The 13,336-nt window shown below is 44.8% G+C and overlaps 1 protein-coding gene across 11 annotated transcripts in view; it reads left to right on the forward strand.

The window, feature by feature from the left end:
* SP140 (SP140 nuclear body protein) overlaps positions 1-13,336 on the forward strand; it is a 61,648-nt gene that overhangs the window by 14,531 nt on the left and 33,781 nt on the right. For 8 of the 11 annotated variants that reach the window (XM_027589253.2, XM_027589256.2, XM_027589248.2 and 5 more), the window contains 5 exons: positions 2,152-2,235; positions 3,895-3,978; positions 7,380-7,463; positions 8,223-8,306; positions 11,605-11,688. In XM_027589253.2, coding sequence (XP_027445054.1) covers positions 2,152-2,235; positions 3,895-3,978; positions 7,380-7,463; positions 8,223-8,306; positions 11,605-11,688 — 420 coding nt within the window. Of the gene's footprint in view, positions 1-7; positions 180-2,151; positions 2,236-3,894; positions 3,979-7,379; positions 7,464-8,222; positions 8,307-11,604; positions 11,689-13,336 lie in introns of all 11 variants that reach the window. The other 3 variants (XM_027589258.2, XM_035726533.1, XM_027589252.2) reach the window with 3 other exon arrangements.

Genomic DNA, 13,336 nt, shown 5'->3' on the forward strand with positions numbered 1-13,336 from the left:
TTGACAGTCATTTTATTGAGCGACTGCTCCACGGCAGGCACGGACAGAATACAGTGGTGAAGAAAATGCACATGACCTGTGTCCTCATGGAACTTACAACCAGTGGGGGTGACAGACGTTTAGCTGAGTAACCCCACAAATGATTGCTCGGCCAGGACCTGAATTTGGTGCTGAGAAATGTAGGATTTGAGTCTCTACTTTTTTTGGGGTGGGGGGAAGGCATGAATTATGTGCTTTCGTCGGAAAGGGGAGGAAGCCTCTCTGTTACCTGTAGTCATGTTCAAAGATAAAAAGATTTTCTTTATCTTAGAAAAGGTGTCATTTGGTGCAGTTGTGCGCCAACTCACTTCTCCAGACAAACAGTGGAAAAGTCACTAGAGAGGACTGGGGGAGCAGCAGCTGGGAAAGGACCAGGGGGCTGGCAGAAAAGTGTGGCTGAAAATACAGCCCGGGTGGGAGTGTTTGGAAGCTAATTCTGGGAAGGGAAGTTCTTGGGGAGTTTTGAGGGTCTGACACCCAGTGCCAAGAAATTTGAAGTTTACTATTTGGGAAATAAGGAGATAATGAAGGATTTTTAAGCAGAGAAAAAGTGAAAGAAGTCAATGTAAAGAATGGGATGTGCCGATTTGTGAAAACCATACCTTGATTAAAAGAAAAGCTATAATATTTCCATGCTATGATATATCCAAGTCAGAAAAAGGAATAAAGGAAATCAAATACCAGTCATAAATTTTAAGTCAGTATTATATGTGGAACCAGGATGGCCCAAGGTCATGGGTATGAAGGAATGGCAGTTATCATTACTGCCCACATCTCAGAGGCTCTAGTCCTCTCCATGGACTGTGGGGATCCCCTTCCTTGGACCCTGGCACCCACACCAAATGTGTTAGTTTCTGGGGCTCCCCATGCTGAGGCTCACCGCACCCCCCGACACCCACTGAGAGGTTGTTGCTGGTGCTTCCTAGACCCTGCTGTCCAAGGGAGCCGGGGTCAGTGGTCCAAAGCCAAGAAGCTGGTAGGAGGGCTGTGCAACCTGCGGAGAGACACCTGCACTTGGGCCACCCCCTGTGTTCTCAAGACCTCTGACTCACCCAGCATTTATCCCCATGTCCTCCTCCAGAGTTTGCCTGGACAAGAAGTCAGTGTGTCCTGGGGATGGCAGAAGCATCTCTTGTGCCAAGAGAGCCTTTCTACCTTCACGCCTACCCTACTGCCCTCACCCTTTAGTAGGTGCTGCCTCCAGGAGGTGTGCTCCCATCATCGGTCTTTCTTGCTCAGCGTCGTTCTCTATTTCTTGGATTTTTTTCCCTCATGTTTTGTGAGTCTTGCTTTTCCATCTGTCTTCGGTTGTGTTGCCTTGCAACGCAGCTGTGAAGCGGGGCGCCCTGGGCTGCTTTCCTGCACTTGTTGTTACCACATCCTGGGTCCCTGGTGACAGCTATGATATTCACTTTCAGTTGGGTCTTTCAGACGATATTCACTTCTTGTTTGTGCCTTACAGAGTGTCTTTTTGTTGTTGTTTCCTGTATCTCTCCCCACCCGTCCCACCCCAGGGGAATGCAAGTTCCTCTTCACTGTTAGGCTTTTTGTAACCAGATCATCTTCCTTCCCTAATCTAAGGTCCCCTTCCTCCCTCCCTCCTTCCTTCTTTCTTTCCTCTTTTTGTCTCTCTCTCTCTCTTTCTTTTTCTCTTTCTTCTCTCTCTCTTGTTTCTTTGCTTCTCTGTTTATTTCCTTTAAAACCTCCATCCTTAAAAGATGTTGGGGCTCTCTTTTTTATATAAGTCTATTTCTCTATAAACTTACTTTTCTCCTGATGAAATCCCTCTGCTTCTTCTCTATTCCTAGTTGCATGTAGAATTTACAAAATATATTCCATATATATTACTTATTTTAAATTAGCTTTCATTGTTCTAAAGAGTTCATTGAACTATTTACAACTTTTCTACCGTCCATCCTTTCTTAAACCTTGTGAGATGTATGGCAGCATCAGTCTCTGGTCCCATGAGACATGCTGAAGCCCAGGGCTCCCTGAAGGCTGGAAGGCTCCCGCTCAACTGCCGGAGTCAGGGGTGAGCCAGGTATATAGTTGTGAGAATAAGCTCCTGGTCACTGCCAGAGGTCTCTAACTACCTTTCCTTCCTCTTCCCAGTGATTTATGACAACTTCCATTATGAAGCCATTAATGAAGAAGAGACAAAGGAGATGCTCCACTTACAAATACCCCGTGAGCTAGGTACCTGTGACTCCACAGAGATTTGTTCTCTCATCTGCTGAGAGGAAAGGCGAGGAGAGATCAGGGGGAGCTCCTGGGTGGAGAGTACCCCCTGGGGAGGGGTGCAGAAGGAGACAGTGGGGATGCGATGGGGAGCCAGGCTGGTGGTGGGTTGTATGGGATTCTAACTAACCAACCCGTTGTGGAATCCAAAAATGCTGCCAGGCAGATAGGACCACTCAGAAGATAGAACAGGAACCCACAAGAGCAGATCTTACTGTGACCATGAGGCACAATTAAGGGGAAGGGCTGACAGTGGTAACTGTGAGTTAGGAATTCAGTGGATCTGGGAAGGGATGAGGTTTGGCACCAGGTGGCAGACCCAAAGAGAAAGCCAAGAAGGAACTGCTGCAAATGCTTCCCATAGTAAGAGAAAAGAGAGGGAGATTGAGTAGTAATTGTGTGCAGAAGAGAACATGGAAGGAGTGGCGCTGGGTAGAAAGAAAGAGAGGGGCACCAGGGTGGCTCAGTCGGCTAAGCATCTGACTCTTGATCTCAGCTCAGGTCTTGATCTCAGGGTCGTGAGGTCAAGCCCCGCATTGGGCTCCGTGCTAGGCATGGAGCCTACTTAAAAAAAAGAAAGAGGAAAATGGAAAAGAGTGTAAGGGGGAGAAGAGAATAAAGGGCAGTAATCACAACAGCGACAACAGTAGCAACACCAACCTTTCTCAGACCGCTGGGTGTAAGGTCAGCCCTTCCCGTGAAGCAACTTTTCTATTGCTCATAAATGAACTATGTATCCTCGTAACCAATAGCCACCGTTTCCAGCTTTTCGATCATCCTTTTGCTCATATTATCACTAATAACTGATCATTAAATTATAATGCCTACAGCATTAATGCTGAAAATTATGATTTCTTGCTAAGGTATTCTAACCCAGATACCCTTTACAAGTCCTCCTCATTATAACCCTATTATGAGGGTTTGTTATTCCCACTTTCCAAGGGAAGAAACGGAGGCGTGAGGATAGTTAGTGATTTGTGCAAGGTCACATGACTGGTCTAGGACTCGAACCTTCTCCCACACACAAGTGAAGGGCAAACATGCTGAGACCTCACTGCCGGGCTTCACATCTGGCTCTACCTCGGCAATTTACTTACTTTCTGTGTTCCAGTGTGTAAATTGAAACTGTCAATCTCTATATCCATAAATCTATATATCTAAAATAAGGTTGTTGTGAGTGTTGTTCAAGAGTCCGACGTACACTGAGCAAAAGAAGCCAATCACAATTGAGTACATGCTGTGTGACCCTACTTATGTGAGCGTCAGGACAGACGAGTACAGTTCCAGAAAGGAAGGGCTTAATTAATGGTGATAAACATCAGAAGAGTGATCGCTTACAGTGGGCAGAAACAGACTTGAAATCAGCACATGGGAACTGTCTGCCATGGTGGAAATGTTCCAAGTGTTGAAAATGGCTAGTAAGCACCACTGCTTCATTAGGAAAACAGCTGTTTTACCTTTCAGTTAGGTGCATCACAATGAAAAAGAGGTGAGCAAGGCTTTGGTGAGCCCCAGCTGGGGTCCTTGGAGCTTGGACAGCCAAGTTCAGCTTCAGCACACAGAGGTCTCTTCTCTGGTCACTGTCTGAGTCCTGCCATTTTCTTGTCCCCTTTTCAGAGTCCTGTGAACCCTCACGTCTCCAAATGAATAGTGTCAGAACACTGGAAGAGACACCCAGCTTACTGCCTTATGAGGGACCAGGTAACTCTCATACAACTTACAATTCTGTATTAAATCTTTGTTTTCTTGTCTCTGCGGGAGCAAAACTCGCATTTTGTCTCTGATCCCAGGCTTCTGCTAGTCCTTCCTTCTATCTGCCCTTACCTGCCCACAGATGTGACAGAGCCTATGAGAAAAGGAGTCTGAGCTCCTCAGTAGAGAGAGTGCTCATTGTTGGAGAATATAGAAACAGAAAGAGGAAAAGAGAGCTCGGGGTAATATAGGACAAATCACACAAATGGATCCAGTTTTCCAAAAGGAACATAAACTCCTACCCTCAAGGGTGGGGAAGGGGCACAATTTTCACTTAACTTCAGAGACCAGTTGAAAGGAATTTGGAGGTAGCGTGCCATGTGTGTCCATGTGGGAGACTGTCCCCCCGTAGCTGGCCAGTGGGAGGTCCCTCGTACTGTAGTCAAAGCCCTGAGTGCTGGAGACAGCGAGAGAGGGGAATCAGGAGGACACCAGCGCTCAGAGAGACAGAAGGTCAAGGTAAAGTGGGAGAAACAGTGATGGACAGGGAAGAAGTGGGAGACGTAGCAGAGAGGAGATAAACTGAAAAATGGCTCAAGGATCAGAGGTAAAAATTGAGAGAAAAATATACAGAAAGAGCAATGAGGAGTGGAAAATAAATACTAGGTTGTGGGGAAAGCCGGGGAGGTGCAAAGGCAAACTACGAGAGAAGCAGAACAGATGGAAACTAGGGGAAGGGCAAATGGGGGACCAGGGGCAGAGGAACAGGTCGGGATGCTGCAGGTTCGGGGCCAGAGCACTGGATAGAAGCACCTTTGGGCACAAGGGCTGACAACATTAGTGTGAGTTTCCATATGAAACTGTTCCTAGTTATCAAAGCGGCACTTACAAGATGTCAGATTGCAATAGGCCTCTCCCCCAATACTGCAGTGATTCCCAAGACCAAATCTCCACCCCAGATCATCTTCAGAGCTCATTTATCCATGGACCTGAAGGCAGGGGTTGGATAGATAACTACACTGGAGTTCTTCCAAGAGCCTTAACCTTGGCACACCCTGAACTGAGAGCATTGTTCATTCTTCACCGTTCAAGCTAGATCTAACCCCTCGGTGTTCTTTCCCTCAATGATAGATCACTGCTCATCCATGTTTTTTTCAAGTTGGAAACGTAGAAGTTGCCCATGACTCCTCTGGCCTTCAATTGCATGCCTGTCTCTCCTCCAACGTGGTCATTTCTCCTTCAGAATATCTCCCACCTGTCCATCTGTCCTGCCCCCAGAGTCGAGTCTCTAATCCATGTCTCTGTCACTATCATGGTTCTCAGCGGCCGCCTTCTGCCTCCCTCCTCCCTCTAAACTTACTCCCATTAAGTGCATTATTTGCACTTCAGTTAAAGGGGATATTTGAAAATAAAAATTAGATTGTATTATTTTCCCACTTAGGAACAATAAGAAGTATTCCCTACTTCTTAATACACCAAGGATTAAATAAAAGTTTCTTTCAGTGGGGTCCAGGGTGGCCCCCACAATAAGCCACTGCCTACTTCCTCAGCCTCATCACCTGCCTGCTAACGCTATTAATTCACGATAGAAGAGAATTTCTTCCCCAGTGATTTTAATTGTTAAATATCTCCTTCACATCTGAATCTTTTCATGTGCCTTATTTAGAACTGTCTTTCTGCTCCACTGCCCTCTACTTTCATTCCTCCATTCTGGTTAAATCCTATTTAACACAAACCACCTCGGGGAGGCCTTTCTTTAGAGAAAGCTAGACAGGAATAACTGAGAGACAAGGGATAGAGGAGGAAGGGCAGTGTCAGGGAAAACAAGGCGGAAAGTCGCAGGAACGGAGAACAAGAGAGGAAACGCACCAAGAGAAAGAGAAGCTCCAAGAGACAACAGCAGAAACTGAGGCAGGGAGAAATTAGATTTACAGAATCAAACAGAAAAGGAAAGAATAGAAAAAGGATGATGTGTAAGTAAGAAGAGGAAGATGTTCCCATGATGGGTGAATGATTCTCAGCCTCTAGGGAAAGCTACTGAAGTGAACATAACCTCAGGTCAGGTTGTCTTGGGGAATGGGGCATTCCAGTTTCTCAGGCTTTCTTGGTTTTTCTTATTTTCTTGCTATGCTATCTCCTTGGTCATAAATTGAGCTCTCTGCGAGATTTCATTCCTTTCTGCGGAGGATAGCAAGGCCTGTTGGGAGACCAGTGATGATGAAGAGCCTCAGGAAGCCTGTGCTCCTCACCGAGATGTGAGCCCAGCAAAGAAGGGGGGAGGTTGCCAGTGTTGAGCTGCATGATAGCATGGAATATCATGAAATTCAGGCAGCTGAATTTCAAGCTGGTGTTTCCTGGTGCATTCTACTCTGAGCACACTCCACAGTGAAAAGATTCAGTGTGTTCTGGAATCCCATGAATCACATAAATGTTCCCAGGTGCACATTTGGGGAGAGATATGCTGAAGAAGGGGGATGTCTTTCACACCTATTCATAGTAAAGACTTGGATTTATTCCCACCGACCCTTTAGCTTCTCCAGAGAATAAAAACTAAGCATTATCCTAATTATTGATAATGTTATTATTTTGTGTCTAATTTTGGAAGAAGCCCAAGAGAAACATGGTCATACTTCAGATCAACTGCTCTCCACTCTAAATTATAATTTTTGTCAAATGGTTTTTATTATGTCACTGTGATTTCTCAAAGAATTTTGGCAAAGAAGATGTCATTTCATCTCCACAAACTTAGGCATTTAGGGAGACAAACTGTTGCTTCTTCCTATTTTATAGATAAGGAAATAGAAGCACTGAAGTGTATAGGGGTCTTTTACCAGGTCAAAGTAGTTACGTAAATGGAGGGACCATGGTGATGGTCGTGTGGGGCTGGCCGAGGGTCAGGGTGGCCAGGATCACTGAGGCAGAGTTCACACCGGGGAACCCAAGGGGTGTTCAGGTACCCAGGCCAGTAGATCAGGGCCCAGTGCAAGAAGGCCCTCATCCAACAAATATATTTCAGTAGTGAGAACAGGGAAAGGCAGACAGAGCTGGTAGGATTGGGACTTACCATGTGGAATGCAAGAGATCTGAGGCAGGAAGTAGGAAAACTGACAGAGAGCGAGGAAGAGCCATGGAGGAGAAAAAGCCCAAGAGGGAAGCCCAGGGATTCATGGAAATGTCCAGTCCTTCCCGGTATAGAAGCAACAGTGTGTGGTGACAGAACAATGAGATGGAGAAAGGAGGTGTGTGAAGGATAACAGAAGAAGAAGAGACAGAGGGAGGCTCTGGTAGGTCTTGGGCAAGGTCCTTTTTCCCAAGGAGAAGCTCACCTGAGCACTGAATTCAGCATGAGGTTCCTGAGGTCTGTTCCCTTATCGCTATGTCTGGTTGGTCATTTCTGCCTTTTCCTTCAGTTTCCTGTGAGCACAAAGCTCTCCAAAGGACGAATGGAGGCGATTTTGAAGAGACACCCGAACTGCCACCAGGCGACGGGGGAGGTAATTATGATTTAAATGACCAATTACTTCATTAAATTTGTTTGTCTGACTGTATGCAAGGGACAGTTTCTTCCCATCCCCCAAACACAAATACACACTTTGACTCAGCCTCTGGTTGCTTTCCTCAGGTGTGTGGGAGGCAGGGGGGGAAAGGAGGCTAAGCACCTTAATGGAAGGGCTCTAGGGTGAAGAACTGAAGGGCACAGAATAATAAGAATGTAGACTGGGGGCACCAATGGAATTGGCTAAGTGGGCCCAATTTTATCTAAATGTATATGGACTATAACACCACCAGGTTGGGGTTTGGGAGGGGAGAGATCATCTTAAACTTACTTCCCACGAATTGCATAGGACTAATGAAATACTAAGTATAGCAGAGAGAAAGTGAGGTAAGAGAATAAATAGGGAGATAATGGAGCAAAGAGATGAAGAACTTCCTGGAGGAGCAAAAAGAGCCAAATGCAAACAGATGGCAGAAGTCAGGGAGAGTAAGTCATGGTCAAAGAGACCCACAGCTTCATGGTGCAGGTGCAGCAACGTGTGGAGACAGGGTTCGAGGAAGAAGAAGGAAGGAGAGGGAAGGAAACAAGGTGCTAAAAAAGGCAGAGCAAGTTCAGTGGGTATAAACATACTTTTCTTCCTGAGGAGCAGTTCTCCTGTACTCTGAACATCAAGCTCCAATGCTCTCTGAGCGTTGGCCACATCCAGGCAGAGTCCAGGCCAACTAACTGTCTATCATGTTGCTGTTTCTCTCTTCAGTGTCCTGTGAAGAGGTAGTTCTACAAAGGGATGACAGAGAAGAACCAGAAGAAATGCCCAGATTACTACCTTATGATAGAGAAGGTAATTAGGATTCAAATGACCTGTTATCTAATTAAAACTTTGTTTTCCTATGAATATAGAGGGACACCTTCTTCCATCCCTTCCCTATTCCCCTTCCATCTGTCCATCCATCCATCCATCTATCCATCCATCCATCCTTCCATCCATCCATCCATCCATCCATCCTCACATATTCACAAAGACAAACTATGCCCAGCTTCTGATTGCTTCCCTTGAGAGACACAAGCAGTGAAGGATGATCTCAGACTGGTTGGGTTTTCCCTGGGTATAGAACACAGACAAAGAGAAGAACGAAAAATAAAGATGGAGTCATGAAATGAAGAGACACCAAGGTGGTTGACAATTCTACTTAAATAGACATGGAGTCTAAATATAACCATGCTATCAGGGAGGGGAGATAATTTCCAACCTATTTTCCCTGCGGTTGTGCCAGGAACATGGGCATAATGGGTATAATTGCAACACAGAGAACTCACGTGAAAGAGTTTTGAAATGGACCTGGCAAAGGGAAGGATCCTTGCTCATTTGCCAATGGCCACAGTCCAGAACATTGATGATATGGGGAAGGAATATGGATGTGGACGAAATACGCAGAAAGTCTGAAATTTAAATTTTCAGTTTTAATTCTTAGGTTGAAAAATTAGAAACAGAAAGTTAAGAACTAGAGAGGACAGATAGAAGCAGGGAAATGAGCACCATGGAAGAAAGGAGATAAACTCCATCATCTTAGACAGGTAGAGAACATGATGTTAAGTGAGAAATGCAGCTGGGGGGGGGGGAGGGGGAGACACTAAGGAGAAAAAAGGTGGGGGAGGGGCACAAAAGTTATAAACCGAGAAAAAAGAGATGAGTGAAAATTCAGCAGAGATGAACACTGTACAAGGGATAGAGAAGACAGTTTGGGACATTGGAGGAATTGAGAGAAGAGTTATTCGTCAGAAATAAGCCTGCCACTAGGGGTGGAACATGTCAGCCATGGGTTTTCAAGTTATGATGTCCCCCAGTTATGAACATGGCACCTGTAACATTCTCAGAGGCGGTGTCTGCTCCCATCTATAACTTATGATCCCCAAACACCTGTCTGGCACAGACCTGTCTTCTAACCTCATTCATCTGAGGGCCTGAATACAGTTGTGCAGAGGGCCTAAAAGGACAACTCCATTTGGATGTTTTTCAGGCACCTCAATATAAGATACCCACAATTGCACATACCATGCTTCTTGACACCAGATCTGCTCCTTTCCCGGTATTCCCTATCTCCGTACAGAACACCATTGTTCCATTCCGCAGGCAGAAATTTAGGGGTCATCAGTGACTCATCCCCCTCCCTCAACTCACATAGCCCATCAGTCATCCAGATTAGTCAGCTATGTATCGAACTTGTCTCTTGCCTGTCCATTCTTCTCCATACCCAACACAAACACTCTGGTCAGATGTCTCTTCTCCCTGGAACCAGAGCAACAGCCTCCAGTCTCATATCTTCCCCCCAGTCATGTTCCCATCACACCCAATCTCTCCAGGTCAACTAGAGGACTCTGAAAATGCAGGTTGGTTTATCCTACTTTCTTACATTAAGTTGACAACTTCTTGTTGTCAGAAGGATTAAATCCACTTTCCTCCCCCCATGGCTCCAGCCTCATGTCTGTCCGCAATTACTTCAAAAATTTGTATAAAATTTGTTGAGTAATTTTAATTATCTGATTACTCTTTCTCACCTGAGCTTTGGCACATGCTTGGCCCTGTTTTCTTGCCCACTTGCTCACTAATCTGGTGAAATCATGCAGATATTAGATACCATCTCACAGATGCCTTTTCTGACCCCTAGAAAACAAGATAAGAGTCGGGGAGAAGAAATCAGATCAGCAGGGAAGCATGAGGGGAAAAAAAGGAGGTGGGAACAGACATGGGGAAAGAAACAAATCAAGACAAAGAGGAGTGCCAAGAGATCCCAAGAGCGAGATACAAAGGTAGAAACAGAAGAGGCAGACACACATGGGAAGGATTAAAATGAGAAAGAGAACAAAGTGTGGGAGACAAGGTGTGCAAGGTTTCTGACAGTTTCCATCAGATTATTGGGTTGTGGGAGACTTCCTTTTATCTTCAAAAAACCTTAAGATACAGGCATGTAAACTGTTGTAACCTCTCTTTTGTGGATGGGGAAACAAAGCCCAGAAAGGCATGCAGGTTATTTTTGCAGGGGCAGAGCAGAAAAGGCAGAGTGGGCAGCAGTGGGTGTGTCACTGAGGCAACAGTTGTGTGAAGCCACCTGGCAGTCAGGGCAGGGTCCTGTGGTCAGACAGAAAGAAGAAGTCCCAGGAGCCCCACATGTTCCCAAAGGAGTACACCTAGGTCCAACATAAGATCTTCATTAAAGGAAAAACTAAGTTGTTAATTTTAGCTATTCTGACTGGTGTGAGGTGGTATCTCATTGTGGTTTTGATTTGTATTTCCCTGATGCCAAGTGATGTTGAGCATTTGTTCATGAGTCATTGGCCATTTGTATGTCTTCTTTGGAGAAATGTCTAACTATGTGATGGGCATTAAGGAGGGCACTTGAAGTAATGAGCACTGGCTGTTGTATGCAACTGAGGAATCACTAAATTCTACCTCTGAAACTAATAATATAGTATATGTTAATTAAATTGAATTTAAATAAAAAATTTTTAAGAAGAGAAAAAAGAAAAACTGGGCATGGGTTTCCAAATGTTTCGACTATTTGACAACATTCTCAAGGGCCTGTGAACAGAAGAGTACTTTTAACAGCCCCTTTTGCTCTAATAGAATGTAATCATCAGTCTCCCACCTTAGTATAGGGGAATTGTTTCTAGTGCTTTTGCTGTTGGGCCTGTGACACCTCAAAAAATAGAAATTTTCTTGAGTTTAAAAAAATAAGGGAAAAACTGATGTTGGTGGGGAGAGAAAGGAAAATACTGACAGAGAGCGTGGTGAAGACATCTAGAGTAAGAAAGCTAGATAGGGTAACAGGAGAAAATGGATACATTATCACTGAAAAACAAAAACAAAACTAAGGCCTAAAAACAAGAGATGGGATAGAAGCCCAGACGATGGAAGAGATACACAGCTAGGAAACAGACATGTGTGGAGGCAGAAATGCAAGTGGGACGGTGAGAAGTGGACCGAGGAGGTATAACAAGATGGCGGAAAGCAGAACAAGACAGTGTGGTTCCCAGGGGCAGCATGGAGCAGGCGGCTTGCTTTCCCATCCTGGTGGGCATGGACATGCTGAGGTCTGCTCCCATCACCCTCCATGATCCATTATGTCCTTGTTTCTCTGCAGTGACCTGTGATCCCAGAGTTTCCCCAGTGACTAATGAAGGAGAACTAGAGGAGATGCCCAGCCTACCAGCAGAAGAGGGACAAGGTAATTCTGATTTAAATTCCCAACTCCCTCAATAAACCTTTGTTTTCTGATCAGCATGGAAAAAAATCTTGCCTTTCTCCCATCCTACCATTCTATTCTTCATATTCACATACATACAGGTGAGACTGTGTCCATTTTCTGTTTTGCTTTTTTTCAAAACGGTAAGAGAGACTAAGAATAATGGTGAGCAGAGCTCCTGAGTGGAGAGGGTATCCATGCCTGGAGAACGTAGGGAGACATATAGCAAAGGTAGGCTGGGGCACCAGAGCAGAAGGGCCTGGGTGGTTTTATTAAATGCCAGTAAAACCCCAAGTGCCAACAGGTTATGGCAATTGAGGCAACAAGATCATTTTCAGCCTACTTCCGGAAGTACCAGCAATACGGGAATAAGTTTTGTGAATGATTGATAGGGTTGCACTTTAGAAGGTCCCTCGGGAGATTGTTAGCATAGAGCTGATAAGGGAAGGCTGTCTGGCGCTGTGGTCCAAGCGAAAAGGGGAAAACTTCTGTCACTTTGGGAGGAAGCATCTGTGAGAACGAGGAAAACAGATAAAATAAGGGAAATTTTAAGGCATCCGGAGGAAAGACTCAGAGAAACAGAGATAGAAAAGGAGAAAGTGAGAAACAACCGGGAAAGGGTATAAGCTCACAAAGAAATGAGATATGGAGATGAAAATTAGAGAGATTATATAATAATTTGGCAAATAAATATCAAAATAATAATGTGGAAGGAAGCACAAAGGAAACTATGTAGAGAAAGAGTTATATCAAAATAATTTAAAAATCAATAAGGAGTGGAAACTGGGGAAGGAATAAGTTGGGATCTTGTAAAGCTGAAGTGCGAGTCTAGACAGGAACATCTTCCAGCAAAAAGTGTCTATCTCAGTAGTGAGTTTTTAGATTTAATCTCCCCAGGTAGAGAGTGGTGCCTGGACCATACTCAGAGACCGATAACCCTCTCCCTGGCAGTCTTGGTTCTCCCAGGTAACAGAATGAGTCTCAAGTGCCTGCCTGCTAGGGACACCTGTCTCCCAAGATCATCCGTCTGTGTACCTGAAGGCATTTATCACAGAATCCTCCCCATTTAGATGACTTTCAGGAACTGACACTTCCAAAGTTGAAACTAACAGCTTCTTCTGTGGAACTAGAAATTCCTTCTCCAGAGTTTGCTCCCTCGTTAAAGAGAACACGAATGTACCATTTCCTCTTGTTTCCAGTCTGTCCATTTCCTCCACTTTAGCATGATTGTTATTTGCAAGGTATCAATCGGATCATATTATTTTCCCACATAAACCTGTGATCTTTGTTGCCTTCGGATTAAATCAGTTGTCCTTCCTGTGGTCCTCTGTGTCTCCCATTCACCATGGGGTACCGGCCTATTGCTTCTGCCTCATCTCTCATGAGAGTGTAAATATTTTCAGTGATTGCACTGCTCTGATCTTTCTTTTATATGTGGGCCTTAGAACAAATTTTCCCTGTGTTTGGTGGTGTTGCTTTGACCTAGTCTGCTCCTTATCCCATCTCCTGATCAGGTTCTACAGTACTATTTTAGGGATACCTCTCCTAACATAGAAGAAAGGGAGCAAGAAAAAACTGAGTGAGATAGGGAAAGGCAATAAAGACACTAAAGAGTGTCAGAGGTGCAAGA

The sequence above is a fragment of the Zalophus californianus genome, chromosome 3, assembly GCF_009762305.2.
Source record: "Zalophus californianus isolate mZalCal1 chromosome 3, mZalCal1.pri.v2, whole genome shotgun sequence".
NCBI lineage: Eukaryota > Metazoa > Chordata > Mammalia > Carnivora > Otariidae > Zalophus > Zalophus californianus.